This window comes from Phlebotomus papatasi, chromosome 1 (genome assembly GCF_024763615.1).
Source record: "Phlebotomus papatasi isolate M1 chromosome 1, Ppap_2.1, whole genome shotgun sequence".
NCBI classification, from domain to species: domain Eukaryota; kingdom Metazoa; phylum Arthropoda; class Insecta; order Diptera; family Psychodidae; genus Phlebotomus; species Phlebotomus papatasi.
The window spans coordinates 76880945-76897383 of record NC_077222.1 but is presented as its reverse complement, the minus strand read 5'-3'; the positions used below and the strand labels follow the sequence as shown (position 1 = coordinate 76897383).

Sequence of the window (16439 nt, the reverse complement as noted above, 5' to 3'; positions counted from 1 at the left end):
CTCTGTCTCTCCAAGTGTTCGAGCAATAAAGAAGAATGGAGAGATTCTAACTTTATGTACTTTTTATTTCTTACATTGGCATGACTAGTTAGCTACTCAGTATATGTCTATTTTCGTTTTTTTTTTGCTCCTTGTTTTCTTGACTTCTCTCCTGTTATTTCGAGTGTTTTGTATACTTTTTTGGAAACACACATCTTGTTTAGTTGTGCCTCTGCAACTATCTAGAAAATCTACCTATTTTGGTCGTCTTGAAATTTTCTCCCTTTTGGCGCATATAGTGTGTGCGCTCCGGTGAAAAGAATAAAGAGTCAATTTATGAATTCTTGAAGTGAAGAAACGAAGAAAATAAGAAACAGTCGAGAGTTGGAGGTTATATATAAAGTATAGACATGAAAAAATCAAGCCCAAAAATACCTGTTTGCCTGGTATACAATTCGGCCAAGGTATAACTGAAGAGCAACAATGAGATGGAAGAGAGCAAAGCGGTCCATTTGCCGGGTATATCGAAGGTGTATTGTTGCTTGTTTTCCTATTATGTACATATATATACATTTTTATATATAGGCGTTGAGATGGCAAAAGGAGCTAACATTACTTCATTCTTCTCATATGGAATTCAAGAATGTACGATGCCACTTTCGAAATGATTTTTTTGTTCCTTTTCTTTGGTCTATGTGAAATAAGAGGTAGATGCCAGTGAGGTATGATGATGAGGAGAAAAGAAAAACTGTGTGAACTGTTATTTTCATTTCATTAGAATAATGTTGTTTTTTTTATCCACTTGTTTTCTTGAATATTCTTAGATATATGGATGTTGTTAGGCACAAGAAGGCACTATATATTGAGCATTTCCCAGCATCATTTTGGTACATATCGTTCCCAAAATAGACAAATTCAAAGGCATTTCGTGAAAATTTCCTGCCTTCATTTAATGCTGTTTTTGTACCCTTTTTTCCTCGATATATTTTTTTCTTCTGATTTCCTTTTCGTTTTATTTTGTTTTTCTTTTTGCTTTTGATCTATACAAAACCATATGAGACTTTCACACCTGAAAATACAAATGTAATTTAATTGGTCACTGAATTTTGAAAGTGCTAATGCGTAATACAATTTCAACATTGATACATTTCGAAGAGGTATTTATGAGTTTTTGAGAAATATATTGGAAATTGTGAATTTTTAATTGTTTACCTTAAATTTTGATGGGGTTTGAAATTACAGTTCAAATAAGTTAAATATTCAGGATAATTTAAAATAGGTTTTCACATCAATTTTATTACATTTAATATTTAAAAATTTAAAAATGTTTATAAGTGGAAATAATGAAATAATATATTTATGGATTTTCATTTCAATAGCGAAATCTTTGTACAATAAAAAACGCGTGGTTTTTTATTTAGACAAATCATTTCTATCAAGTTTAAGTGATCATTATTAATGTTTATTGTGAGAAATTCACACGTGTTTTTTTTATTGATTTTATTGATTATTTTGAAATTTATTAGTATTATAAAAGTATAAACGATTATCTAAGATATCCGCTACTTATTTTTAATAAGTTTGTTTTATTAAAAGAATTTGGCAAGTTTGAGGTTTTAAGGAACATGGAAGTAATGCACAAAGCTCGAAAGCTTATAAAATCAAGTTTTAAATATGTTACAGGGTCAGTGGATTAAACTGGAACTTTTCAATATCGTCAGTTAGATCACAAACTGTGCAAACTGCATTGGTTTTGTGAATAAATTCGTTGCAAACGATGTATCGCTGCGTAGGGTTTGGAACACTTATTGCAAAAGACGCATTGCTGCGTAGCGTTGGAACGAATGTAAACATTAATCAAATACAGTTTAGAACAGTTGCTGATCCAAAAGTCAGAAAACTGTCAAAATTTGAATTCCTTTTTGAGAATTTGAATAAAACAACCTTTGGTATAGATCAAATATGGCGATCAATGACCGCATCGCACTCTACCCGAAATTAAACCTCCAGAATACGAGCCTATTCAAGACTAATGCCCTAGACTCATTTAGAACTTAAGCCGAGAGACGGCTGAACGTAATTATAATAAAAAAAAATTATGATCAGTTTACACTCTCATCAGATTTTGATTAATCTGCCTCTTGGCTGAAGCCGAGAAACGGCTTAGTTAGTGGGAAACAGATGGGAATTTAGTCAAAGCATTATTTTTATTATAATTACTTTAAGCCGACTCTCGGCTTAAGTCATAAGTGTGTCTAGGGTATAAGAGCTATCTTCCGCTGATCGACACTCTTGTATTTCTTAGGCCTGACATTGGCCCACAAAAGTCCCCTTTTTGAGCAGTTGAGGAATGTCGAATTCGATAACCGTGGACGGAGGCAGCCAAAATCCCGAATGCCAAAATCCCGAAAACCAAAATCTCGAATGATCAAATTCCTGAAAGAGATGAAAGTATAATATGGAGGATAATGTGTAGAATAATTTCCCATGACACAGAAAATTTTCCTTTGCCTTCAGCAAACGCGAGTGCAATCGTGGGAGTAGTTATGACACTTAAGAATTCGGGATTTTGGCTTTCGGGATTTTGGCGTTCGGGATTTTGGCTTTCGGGATTTTGACCGTTACCTAACCGTGGAGCCTACCTAACCGTCATTACAATCGTATTACCTAACCGTCAAACCGAAATGGTTCCGAGTCTGTAACTGCTGAATATCGTTGGAGCATCCACTGTTTCTAATCGAAATATGCCCATAGCTTTAGAGCTCCTTCTAGGACCGTTCCCCAATACCCATTGGAATTTATTTTGACGGAATAGTCTAAATCAGAGGTGTGCAAAAACCGTTGAAACCGAATAAACGTTAAATGAAACATGTACGTCAATGGTCAAAACGCTAGTATAACAAACTTATTTTGACGTTAATTCGGTTTCAACGGTTTTTGCACGCCTCTGGTCTAAATACTCCAGAATCCAGAGGAAAGCGATAATTTTCGCAAATTATCGCTTTCCTCGGATGTCAATGTTATGAGAAACAATGGTCCCTGATTTCCGGTGATCATTCGAATGTACAAGTTATCGTATTTATAACCTTTACACGTATAGGCACAACCATTTTGCTTGCTCAACTTAATAATTTTTCTCACCAAAGAAGATAATTTTCGGCAACTGGCCTCTAACACGTGCAACCAAAGTTATTCTTTCGTTCTAACGAGTATAACTTTAATAGATGCAACCTCGTCTCTTGGAATTTTGAGGGCTGATATTCTTTCGTAAATGTTTTTGTGGGCTTGTAACCAATAAAACTAACGATCATTATGCAAAATATGAGCTTGCTATCACGAGCGTTGTGAAAGTTATAGCCATCGAAATTTAGTTGCAAATCAATTGATCGCCCCTGTATACTGTAATATATATTGAAATAGAGTGTTTATGATGGTTTTCTATATTGCTAAATTATATATGGATCAAAAGTAATTTTGAGCATATAACGCAGTAATAAAAGACCGAAGGGTTAACCCTGCAATTTTGGTAATATAAAATGAATATTCGGGGTTTCCCTGTAGCTATGGGAATCTAAAAGCAATTACAGTAATTGAGAGAGATACTCAAAATAGCACGGCAACTCTGGGTAGCGAAAATGAAAGAACAAATTATTCCTCGAAGTGATAATCTAATCAGTTGCCTTCTGGGGGTTAGCTAAGAGGTCATGTCTGTATGTGTGGTGGGGCAACAAAATTCAAATTAACATTGACATAATGAGAAAGTTGATCATGGTTGCGCGACAAGTCTTTGAACTCTATTCTTTGTCACGTACAATCAACCTAATTTTACGCAAACTGTATAAATGTTACTTATATATATGTATACGTAAAACTTTACTGAAGATGTGATTCTTTAATCAAACAGTTAATCAGGGTGCAAAGTGCTAATTATCACGTATAAGACTTCGAGAGGATATATACAGTGTGAGGAGTGTGCTCATTAAATTTACTCAATATGCTGGAACGTTTTTTTTTGCACTAGATCTCACTTGACATAACCATCATTCTTGAGATTTTCTCCGTCAGTCCCTTCAGTTGACTCTACAGACTCTATCTACACCTTTGCCCTGTTTTGCATGGTACAGAGATTCTCTAAAATACAAAATATATTTTCTTTCTCATCAGTGTTAATGGTAAAAATGGGATAAGAAGTATGGATGTGCTCCCCATGAAGATGTATCTTTCACCTTACCATCCACTTGAGATTATGTACCATGACGATGTTGTGTCTTACCAACATTATATTTATAGTGAAGAGGAATCTGCGTGAGCTACATTGTTTGTTTATTTGTTCTCATTAAAAATTCAAGGACTCTAAAATGTAAACAACTCTCCAGCATCCACTGAATTTTGTGTGCATGTGAGAAGAAGGGAATGTGTGGCTGCAGGGTTGTTGTTGGAATTGCTCACTCTGTGCAGAAGCGCACCATGAGTTATCCCAAACCATAATGTTTTGTACTGGGTAGACCAGTGAGGGAGATGATGGTATTGTCTATAAATTCCATTTAATTGTATTTAAATGGCATAAGTGTTATATATGTATTTTGAACAGGAAAAGGAAGAAGAGTTGACGATATTTGGCTTTTGAGTAGATTGACTATAAGGAGGAAGTTTTCAGTTCAAGTAAAAGGTTTAGTGAGAATGTCAGTAGCATAAGATCATGTTCCTAAATAAGGCTTAAAATTTCCATGTCTCTCTGTGGTTGAATACTAAAGTATGTGGGAGGGGATACCAATAAAGAGGGTCAGAATTGTTGGACAATAGAAATGAATATGGGAATAAAGTGAATTTGGTTGCCAACTCCCTCCCCCCCCCCCCCAAACACTCTCAAAGTCACTTAAAATAAATGTGAAATTAGATAAGGGTATTAAAAGGATGATTTACATTGCCTACCCATGAGTTAGAATCACGTTTAATATCCCCTTTTCATATTATACTGTTATACCTATATAAAAGGGACGATGATTGACACGTTTTGATATTAAAAGATTGTTGAATGTTACACCAAAGTCATTTACATGACAAAAAAGGGAGATATACTCTTTTCACTGAAGAGGCCGATTTACGATTGTGATCTTGTACAAGGCCAAGGGAAAACCAGTGACCAATGATGAGTCTAAATAAGCTTATAGTAGATGGGATTTCTTGAAAGAAACTTTGGAATGAATAAGTCCAAGCTGTAAAGCTAGGTACGTTACCTAGCTTACGTCATCTAAAGACTTATGTAAGTTCAGTTATATCGGACTCTAACGTACCTCTCCGAGATACACTGTAAATCTTTCTGACCCCCTGGGTTTTAAACTTATCAGCTTATTGCCTGTGCGGGCACTCAAAGCTCTTTAAAACCCGGACATCACTACTTCTCTTGACAATCGTAAATTTTCAATGGTTTTCCTCCTAATTTTTTTCACAGCCTTTCACAGCATCCGTGATAATCTATCACTGTGTTGTACGGTGCTGGTCAAAATCCGGAAAACAATAATTCTGAATGGGTCAAAATCCCGAAAGCCAAAAATCCGAAAGTTAAAATCCCGAAAGGTAAAATCCCAAAAAGTCAAATCCCGAATAGATCAAAATCCCGAATGGGTCAAATTCCCGAAAACCAAAATCCAGAAAACTAAAATTCCGGAAGTCAAAATCTGGAATGGGTCAAAATCTCCAAAGCCAAAATCCCGAAAGCTAAAATCAAGATAAGCCAAAATCCCGAATAGGTCGAAATTCAGAATAGGCCAAAACCTTGAAAGCTAAAATCCGGAAAAGCCAAAATTTCGAAAGACAAAATCCCGAAAGCTAAAATCCCAAAAAGTCAAATCCCGAATTGATCAAAGTCTCGAATGGGTCATAATCCCGAAAACCAAAATCCCGTAAGTCAAAATCTCGATTGGGTAAAAATCCGCAAAGCCAAAATCCCGAAAGCTAAAATTCAGATAAGCCAAAATCCCGAATAGGTCGAAATTCAGAATAGAACCTTGAAAGCTAAAATCCGGAAAAGCCAAAATTTCGAAAGCCAAAATACCGAAAGATAACATCCCGAAAGCTGAAATCCCGAAATTCCCAAATGATCAAAACAGATTTTTAAAAGTAAGATCGAAAATACAAGGTTTGAAATTCTTTATCTATGAAGAACATGCGGTTGAATCTATAACAACTCAGAAAATACTTTTATTACTGCTCGAAGTTCACAGAGAGAGCAGTTAAATGTATATTTCGACTCTAACCTATAGTTTTAGAAATTTGAAGTTTCGAGTTTTTAGGTGTGATTCCTTCTATTTTTAATGTCACGTTGCTTGTCCGTCCGCGTTCGTTCGGGTGTTGCCATTGCCATGCCTAGAGGTCAAAGGGTTACAGATAGAGATTTGCGACCTTCTGAGGTCCTTACATAAGTCGATTCTGAGACCATTAACATGTCCTTGTTTCCGCCCCGTCCTGCCTCGGAAAAGTACCGTTTAATCTTAATAACGGGTTTTCAAGATAAAACGTTTAAAAGGCTCTAGAGAGCGTAATTCTCAATTAAATTGTATCATGTTTTGGTTCAATGGAAAGGTCTTGGAATTTATGATAAAATTGAACCGGTTTCAATGGGTTATGAACCGGGAATAAACCGGTTCTGAACAGATAAGTATTTTTCCCCTAAAATCTATTACTCAAACTATTATAGGGATTTTAGGGGATATTTTAAATGATTTATAAATCGGTTCAAATCACTTCTAGGGGACAGCATCTATATTATGAGTTCGAATATTTCCAACCTCTTTTTAATAAAGATTTATACTAACATTAGGACCTATGATACATTTTAGACCTATTCCAAAGTAGAAGAGGGGGATGATGGTGCATGTGACATCACTATATTCTTGAGTTTGCTTGGTGTTTGATCTTCATCGAAAACCATAAGTCGATAACTCTTACGGTTTTCTCTTCAGAAGTTTTTGTATTGCATATAAATGATTGTAAGACCGAAAGTATAAGTATTTGGAAATTTTACTTTCATATTAAATTAGTATTTTTAATCATATCGAAATACTTCATCACAATATAATCATGTTATATTGCTGTTGTATTCTGTGGTTGAAGAATCCGCTAAGTCCATTGTATAGGCCGCCCAGGAAGCCTTCCATGTAGTGTGGATGCTTCTTCCTTGCTTCCAGAGTAGTGTTTTTGGGCAGAGGCAGTGCATTTTATTATGTTTTATTACAGTAAAAATGTCTTCCTGACATTCAGTTGCTTGTTCCGGGCTGGACTCGAACTCACAACTTTGCGAGTCGAGTCAGAGTGCTCTCGACGGCCCAATATCCGACGGTCTTGCGTATTGTGCCACTGAGATCCCCTCCATGTTAAATGCCACAATATATTTCTACAAAGTTTATGATCGATTGGTTGATGTCAGAAATCATTCCGAATCACAATAGCAGGGATTGCAAAGAATTCCAGATGAAAGCCTTTTGGTATTCCAAAATAAAAGTAGTTGAAAAAAAGACATGTTAAACATGAGAATATAAAGGAATAAGACAAATCTCGTGCTATTAAGTATCTAATTTCTTCTCATCATGTTCTTTTTTTTCCTAATCTCTTTTCAGATACAATTTAAGGATCATATTACCCCTGTGTGAGATGAGAAAAGCTATCTCTCTGTGTCATCGCGCATAAACCACAAGTTTGGTAGTTGGTTTTATTATATAGAGAGGGGAATGAGATGAATTCTCAATTGGTTGACATACTAAACTCCGAAAATTTCTTCAACATCCCCTAATTGCAATTGACGACGTTATAGTTTGCTCTTGGTGCTGAATATCAAATATTGCATCAATGAAATTTCGGTGAATGAAGGGGTATATGTTGCTTATCTCATTTCATCATTCAAATTAGTGAAAATATTTACACATATGAATATATATCAGTGAACGGTAAATAAGTGAGTGATGCAGTAAAAATAGATTGTTTAGGTGGAAAATTATCATTTGATATATGAATGTGTGTTAGTGTTAACAGGCGAACTAGTTTTGCGAAGCAAAAGGTGCAATTTCATTCACCTGCATTAAAATAGATAGCAGCTGGTAGTTTTGATTATTGTTTTCCTGCACTAGTGTATACAACTTCACTATCAGTTTACCTCGCACTAAATTTATTCAACAAAAGGTGAATTTCAACACGTGAAATTTTCAGAGTACACGAGCAGTACTTCCACCTGATTCACTCACAAATTAAATCCACATCAACGAGATTTCTGCGGGGGATGTTTTAAGCGATTTTTACTGCACCAGAAATTGTGTGACTAAGTTGAGTAAGAAAAGAAAAGTGACATTGCATTGTGGGGTAGAAGACGGAAGTTTTGAGAAAAATGACTAGCGACGTAGTTCGATGGACAGGCATCAATGGCAGCAAATGGCTGAGGTTGTGTTGTTGTGCGAATGTATCTAAATCAATTTTATACGAAATATTTGTGCTATTATTAGTCATTAATTTCAATGTATCGTTGGTGAAATGTGCCAGCACGGGTAGTGGTTTAGGTAGTGACAATGAATGGGACATTGATCTGCGAGATGAAATGACCAATGGTCATTTTACACCAACATGGGCAGTTCATATTCCTGGGGGAGAAAATGTGGCCAATCTTGTGGCAGCTGAGCATGGATTCATCAACATGGGAAAAGTGAGTCTATAAATTTACATAAATTTATTTCATTTAATTTTCTTCTCCCATTTCTGGCTAATGAAACACTGAGGCAATGTTTTTTTTTCAATTGTATACAATTAACATTGATCATTATTGATTTACACACACCTAAATACTTTTTGCTCTGCAATTTGAAAAAAAAGTATTATTTCTAATAGTGACTTTGTGTTTTAGTTTGGGAAATTGAAATGTTTTTTAAATTGAAATTTTTTTCTCTGAATAGTGTACTTAAACTCTTCGATACAGTCTTGAATAGACAATTACGTTTGTGAGTTTCAGAAAATTTGTCGAAATAATTTTTGCCAATTTCATGTGGTATTCACAATTTGATCAATTATGCTGGTATATGGTAGGGGGAAGTGGGGCACCTTTGAAATTGGGATTTTTCGCCTATTTTTAAATAAAATTGAGCCTTATCGTGATATCATTTAGCTGGACAAACAGATTGAGAAGCTAAATTATATCACAATAAGTCTCAATTTTGTTTAAAAATACGTGAAAAATCCCAATTTCAAAGATTATTATTATTAATCGAGTCGAGGCATTAAAAATTAAACATGTCTTGCCCAGAAACGGGCTACGTCAATAGCGGCAGAATTTGCCGACATCAAATCTTCTACATTGCAAAATGCAGGAGACAAAAGACAAACACACAAGTGGGCAGTAGTCTGAACTACCCCACAGTCACACAAAACGTCTCCTTCTGTGAAACCCTATCGTCTCCTGTTGTCTTTTGATCGTGCGACCCCGCTTGTCAAACGATTGAGCGCTCTCCACGTTCTCCAGTCCTGATCACCACCAGGAGGAAGACTTTCCTTGGGCTCGACAAAATTCGGAGGGACGGCATCCCTCCATAAATTAAGTCTTGCATCCTCCGGTATTGTTTCGAGACACAAAACAGTTTGGCTGAAACTCTTGCGAGATTTCAGCCTCCGCTTCGCCCTCTCTCGACCATAAAGGAGATGCCTTGACTCTGTACAAGCCTTAGACATTTCCTTGCTGGAGATGACATTTCAAAGATGCCCCACTTTCAAAGGTGTCCCACCTCCCCCTAGTACTATATCTTTCCGAAATTAACCGGATTTTTTTTCCTTAATTTATCAAATTTTCTAGATATTCTAATAAAGCAAACTGTAGACTTAAAGTCCATATCTTTTACAGTTTTATCTCTATCTGTTGAATGCGAACAACAAAGAGGGCAAAAAACAAACGAGCAGTAAAAAATTCAAAATAGTCAGTAAAAAATTAAAAATGAGCAGTAAAATATCTAATTATCTAATATCTAATAAAAAAATTATGGTCAGTAAAAAACTTAAATTTTTACAAAAATGGGTCTAATTTATATATTTAAAATTGTTGCAGATAGAATGAAAAGCTCTTTATTTTCTCTTTGCCAAAATTTGGACGATAATATCACTATTTCAAATTTTTTGTGACAGAGCTCAGTGAGAGATATTTTTGATGTTTTATGCACCAGCAGCGTTTAACAATTACAAAGACCCAATTGAAGTGTAACCTTTTCAAAACGCTGTATTTTTTTTAACTCAAAATTAATTTTATAGGTGTAAATGAGAAAAAAGTCAAGGGGGACATGATAACTGCTTTTCAGTAGTATTGACTGTCGATCCTGTAAAGTTTAAACGATTGCTGCACTTTTATAACTAAATTAGGTATTTCTCAAAGGTTACATTTTTACAAGAGTATTACAATAAATGATCCAATGTGTAAAAAGTCGATATTTGCTTAATCTAGCAGATATAGATTTATCGATACTATTAATTCCATATTATCGAAAAGTTATCCGTAATTGGGTAACATGTGGTATTTCGGGACACTTTTCAGCACTTTCAAGTTTCAAACAACTGAACGACTTCTCAAAAAATTTTTTCTTTATTGATACAAATATGTATGTTCCTTATGTTATCCAGTATAATATTCTTATCAAAAAATGTTGAAAAATTCATAATTTTTTTTACAAAATAGCAAAAAATGTAAAGAAGTAAGTGTGGTATATTTCGGGACAGTTCGGTATTTCAGGACAGACAAAAGTCGCTATTATGCAAATAAATTTCACCGAGCCTGATTATTTACCATTAAGTGGAAGTTATAAACTTCACACTTTCATAAAAATTTTGTTTAAATTGAACCTTTATTGTGACTTAAATCGAAAAAAAACTAAACACTGTTTGTGTTGACATCTGCAAAATTGACCACACTGAAGGTTTTGTAAAAAGTTAAATGTGACACTCACAATTCACTCGTATTTCACGCTTTAAATTAAATAAAATTTCAGAAGTTTTATGTTTAGGGAAATGTTGGCATGGTTCGCACAGAGTGAACCTTCAAAAAAACGCTAATTTTCTCTTTGTGTGCTAAGAGGTAGTTCGTCATTTCTTAGCGACAAGATAGATCATTATTAAGCTCATGAAACGAGATGAGAAATGGTAGGTCAGCTGTTTGCATACAAAGAGAAAATTCGCATCGCTTGAAGGTTCGCTCTGTGCGAAAAATGCCTACATTCCCCTATCTGATACATAAAGAGCCTAATAATTCATATAGAACTTAAAAATAATTAGAAAACAAATATTTATAGGATTTTAGATGTGTCCGAAAATACCTATATTATGTCCCGAAAAGCACCTAGTTCAGAAATATCACACGTTACCTTAGTTCAGTTGGTAGAGCACTAGTCTAACGAGAGATCTCCAGTTCGATCCCGGATGGTGGCTGGAGTTTCCACTTCGGAGATGACAGGATGATTTGAATGTCTCTTGCTCTGATTGACGATTCTCTGTACATAAGAATTTTTGATATTGGACATAAAGTTAGCATAATTCTCATAGTTATCAGTCCCCCAATAAATCTTTCAATAGTTGAGAATCTATTTGAAATTTTCGACATAACCATTTTTGTCGCGAACTATGGTCCTATGTCTATTGATGAAGACAATAGTCCTCTACAATAATGCTAGTCCTCTACATTGAGACGGCGGCAGACGCATTGTAAGGGGGAAATGTAGGGATTGAATAAAATTTGTATAAAATTTTTACAAAAATTCAAACATCAAACCGGTTTTAATTTTTGGTTTAAGGGCGGCAGAATCACATTGACAATAAAATGCACGCCGTGGCCTCACGGTATTTCGTTAATTTACGCATTTTCATTGCAATTCTTACGCAAATTTTTCATTACCGTATTACCTTATGTCATACTCGGTGGCCCTACGTAAAAATAATATAAGAAAATTGAAGAAATAAAACGAAAATTCGATAAACGGTGAGCAAAAAAAAACTGTAAGAGAAATTAATAGTACAGGTTTTTTTGCTCACCATTTAGGGGAAGTGCTTATAATTTTGGACAGTCTGCATATAAGCATCGATATCCTAAGTTTGAAGTGCCATATTTTCAATACTAATTGACTTTTCTTGTTACTCTGTTTTCAGAAGGATTGTTTAGAAACTTGGCAAGCTATTTATCATCTCATTTTTACTAAAATTAGTTTTAATACGTTTAAAAATGAATTGATATGTAGAGGTGAATTTGACTCTTATTTTGGACAACTTGGTTATTAATTTTTACAACTTGTCTGTAAATTTGGACAGATAATCCGCCTCAACAGGATGCCCATTGTTCTTCATTTTATGAACCAATCTTACCAAGTCCTCTTCCTGTTCATGTAAGGGAAACGTGGAATGTCACAAGAAGCCCAGAAACTTTCCATATCATTCATTAAAGTGAGTTGACTTCGGTACTCCAAGTACGTGCGGATTCGCTCATTCCCTGCCCTTTCCGGGAGCCTTTCAAGGCATTTCTCACTGCATCTCTTTCGTAGAGATGATGCTCCTTTATTTCTCCAGGCATTTGTCCAACCTAGTCATCACAAAAGCTAAAACTTCACGAAATTTCGTGAGAAAAACACCTGTCCAAAATAAGAATCATCACCTCACTGGTGAATGTCTTAAAAAATTTCCCATTTTTCACACGAAAAATATAATTCACAAGGCAAATCTCACTTCAGGTCAAATGTACAAATCATCAGTAACGTGAATCAACACAATATTCAATGAATATTCAATAATATCACTCAAAAACAGCGAACAAACTTTGTTAGTACTTCACCAAAACTAAATAAGACTGAAGTAAGCCACGAAGTTCTGTCATATTCCTCGTAAGCAATTGCTCACTCTGAATTTTCAACAAAGCAATTTCAACTCAAATCATATTCAAATTTTAACGTATTTAGTGTTAAAATATTCCAAAAAGAACAAATATTTAGATAGAATTCATTATTCATCAAATATTGGAATAAAAATCCATCATTTTAATCAATTTATTTTTAGTGTCCAATGTTATCCTCAAAGTGTCCAAAATAAGAAACTGGACAAAATTAGAAGCATTTCCCCTATCGCATTTTCTTTTTGTTTCTTCAATTTTCTTATTTTATTTTCACCCAGCGCCACTGAGTATGAGATAAGGTAATACGGTAATCGAAAATTTGCGTGAGAATTGCAATGAACATGCGTAAATTAACGAAATATGGTGAGCATTTTACTGTCAATGTGATTCTGCCCTAAATGTTCTACATTTAATGCTTAAGAGCTTAAAATAATTGTTTTGTTAATATTAGTCTTCGTGACTAACGTAACACCCTGAATATCATTTCAAATTTAATAATAGATTTCTTAATGCAATTAAATTTTAGTGTATTTTGAAGTACCCTATCAAAATTTCTTTAGAAATTTCTAAATAATATTGGGCACATAGTATATTAAAGCAATTTTGGGGTTTCATGACATCATTCAGGCAATTTTGGAGTGATTTGATGGATTTTCAAGAGATTGTTGGTGAAACCTTTGAATTTGAAACTAGTAATTTAACTTCAATAGTATAATTCCATGTAGAACTTTTGTTCAATCAATTTTCAAATTCGACGTAAATTGCTATTTGATTCCAACACAAGTTTACATTAAAGTCTTTTAATATCAACTACATTGATATAATTGGAAAATGTATTGAGTATTTAGTGAAATAGTAATATTTAATCAGTATCAGAAATCAATTTCAAAATTGAATAAAGTAATCTATCAATTTCTCAATGTTTTTAAGCTAAGATATTTTCTGCTGTGTTGTTGCATACCTTTTTGTTACATTCTATCTCACTAAAATGCTTCTTTTTTTTATCATCTCGTCCGTGACTCAACTCTATATTATGTATGTCCTCAGTCGTGATAGAAGTTAGCAATAATTCCTATACACTTTTTCCCCATCATGTGTATTGAATACAAATCACGATTATCACTCTATATGCAAATGCTGTTGCATTTGGGGAAGGGTATTTTACGTGGATCAAAAAAAAAATAGAATGCAAAAGTGAAGAATTGAGGTATGCATGTGTGCTAAAAGGCGCTTAGCATAGAATATCCACTTCATTGCTCTTGTGCTATAAAGTGAATATAGGAGATGAAATATAGGAAGAGCACAATTCAAAGTTGGGCCCCTCTATACATATGTATACATAGCGGGCTCAATAATGGCACTTTCAGCTACTCCACTATCCCTCTTGTGTTTAGGATTTGTGCGTCTGCAAGGGAGTGACTCCCCAATTTCTCATTTATATACTGCATGTACTCCACATACATAGCAACATATCGCTCAGTTTCTCAATCCAGTAAACAAACAGAGACAAATTGTAATCCTGTGCTGGAACATACCTATATGTATACGTGTATGTGTATGTATATATCAATATGTATATATATATATACATATAGCCAAGGGCGCTTCAGGATGCACAAAATGTTTTTCAACGCAAGAGTTACAAGAGCAAAAGTTGCATGTGTGTACTTAATTGTTGAGGGAGGGTTTGTGTTAGGAAACCAAATGCTTGCATGAGAAAAAGCCTGTGTAGTATAAAAAGAAAATATCACAAAATTGTTATACATTTTGGTGTAAGGTTGCACTAAGCATAACTATTTTTTTCTCTCTTGTTCTTCTGCATACTGTTAACCTCTCATTTTGTTCTCTGCGTTCATCTTAAACCACTGCTGTTGCTTGCCTCTGCGGGAGGAATATTTTTTGCCATTCCTCAAAACGTGGTGCAAGCAATAAACGAGGGTAGAGTTACATGTATAAACATATGCAAACAAACTGCAATTTATTATCGCTTGTTGCATAATAATTTCTCATAAAATAATTGTGAAAGTTTCTTGTATTCTATATATTTTTATTACAAAACCAACACAATTGATAATACAATATGATAAAATATTTCAATAATGGAAAATAATGAAAACAGCATTTTTTATCAATTTAAATTTTACTCTGTACTGTACATGCGTACATGTACATTATATTCAATAATTTAAGTAAAAGTAATTTTAAAGTATTTTTCTCTGCAAAAAATTATTAAGAAAATGAGACTTTAAATTAATTTTGTAAATCTCCGTTATGAGGTAGGAAAAATAGAACACAATCTACTCTTACTCTGTCCCAAAAAAGCCTTACCTTTACCCGTAAATGTACGTACGTTACGAACCCGAAAAGTTGTTTTTTTTTCGAATAAAATCATTGAGAATAATGGCCAGCGCATAATAACTTTTGTTTGTAAACATGTTTTCAAAGTTTCCCATGAGAATGAGCAAGATGACTAGATATACATAGATCTCACTCACTCTCATTGAAATGTCAAAAACATGTTTACTAAACAAAAGTTATTGTGCGTTGTGCATAAGGCATATTTAAGATAAATGTTTGTTATTCTGCAAATGCCTTATATGTATGAACATATTTATGATTTTTACCAATAATTAAAGAATTTCTAGAAATCATATCTTAATATTAAAATTTTACTCGAGCTTTAGCTGAGATTTTTTAGATAGAGGGCGTTATATTTTGCCAGTTGCAGTTGCTTTTCTCTCTTATCAGTAAGTGTTGCAACGCTTTGTGAGCATTTGTTTTTTGTTTTTTGATCTCACTCACTCTCATTGAAATGTCAAAAACATGTTTACTAAACAAAAGTTATTGTGCGTTGTGCATAAGGCATATTTAAGATAAATGTTTGTTATTCTGCAAATGCCTTATATGTATGAACATATTTATGATTTTTACCAATAATTAAAGAATTTCTAGAAATCATATCTTAATATTAAAATTTTACTCGAGCTTTAGCTGAGATTTTTTAGATAGAGGGCGTTATATTTTGCCAGTTGCAGTTGCTTTTCTCTCTTATCAGTAAGTGTTGCAACGCTTTGTGAGCATTTGTTTTTTTGTTGTTTTTTTGTCTAAACAAAAAATATTAAGTGGGGAAATACAGCTTCTGATTAATCAGTTGACATATAAAATAAACATTAAATCTGAAAAGGGCATAATACAGTGTTTGCTATCAAAGATCATCAAAATGTGACGAGATTCAACTACACTTTTACTTGAAAAATTAAAGGTCACGACAAAAAGCTTCATTACTTCAAATGCATTTTATGTATAAATCAACACCGATTCACATGATGTATACTTCTTTCTCAATGTGTACATTTTTTACTGCTCGAGCTCCACGGAGAGAGCAGTATATATAATTCCTCGATTTTGTCACCCCCCCCCCCCCCTCCCCAACATTTTTGTCTTGCACCCCCGAGTATCACTTTTTTTCGACAAATCTTCGCGTTTCAGACGATTTCTCAGAAATGTCGTCACGCTATTTGTCCGTCCTTCCGTCCGGCTGTCGCCAGCTCTAGAGGCTAAACGGTTATAG

At 34.2% G+C, this 16439-nt stretch overlaps 1 protein-coding gene across 1 annotated transcript in view; it reads left to right on the top strand.

The window, feature by feature from the left end:
* Nucleotides 1-16439, top strand: part of LOC129803876 (furin-like protease 1) — a 155228-nt gene that overhangs the window by 22314 nt on the left and 116475 nt on the right. Inside the window, exon 2 of the mRNA XM_055850707.1 lies at nucleotides 7596-8668. Coding sequence (XP_055706682.1) covers nucleotides 8357-8668 — 312 coding nt within the window. The 5' untranslated portion in view covers nucleotides 7596-8356. The remainder of the gene's footprint in view (nucleotides 1-7595; nucleotides 8669-16439) is intronic.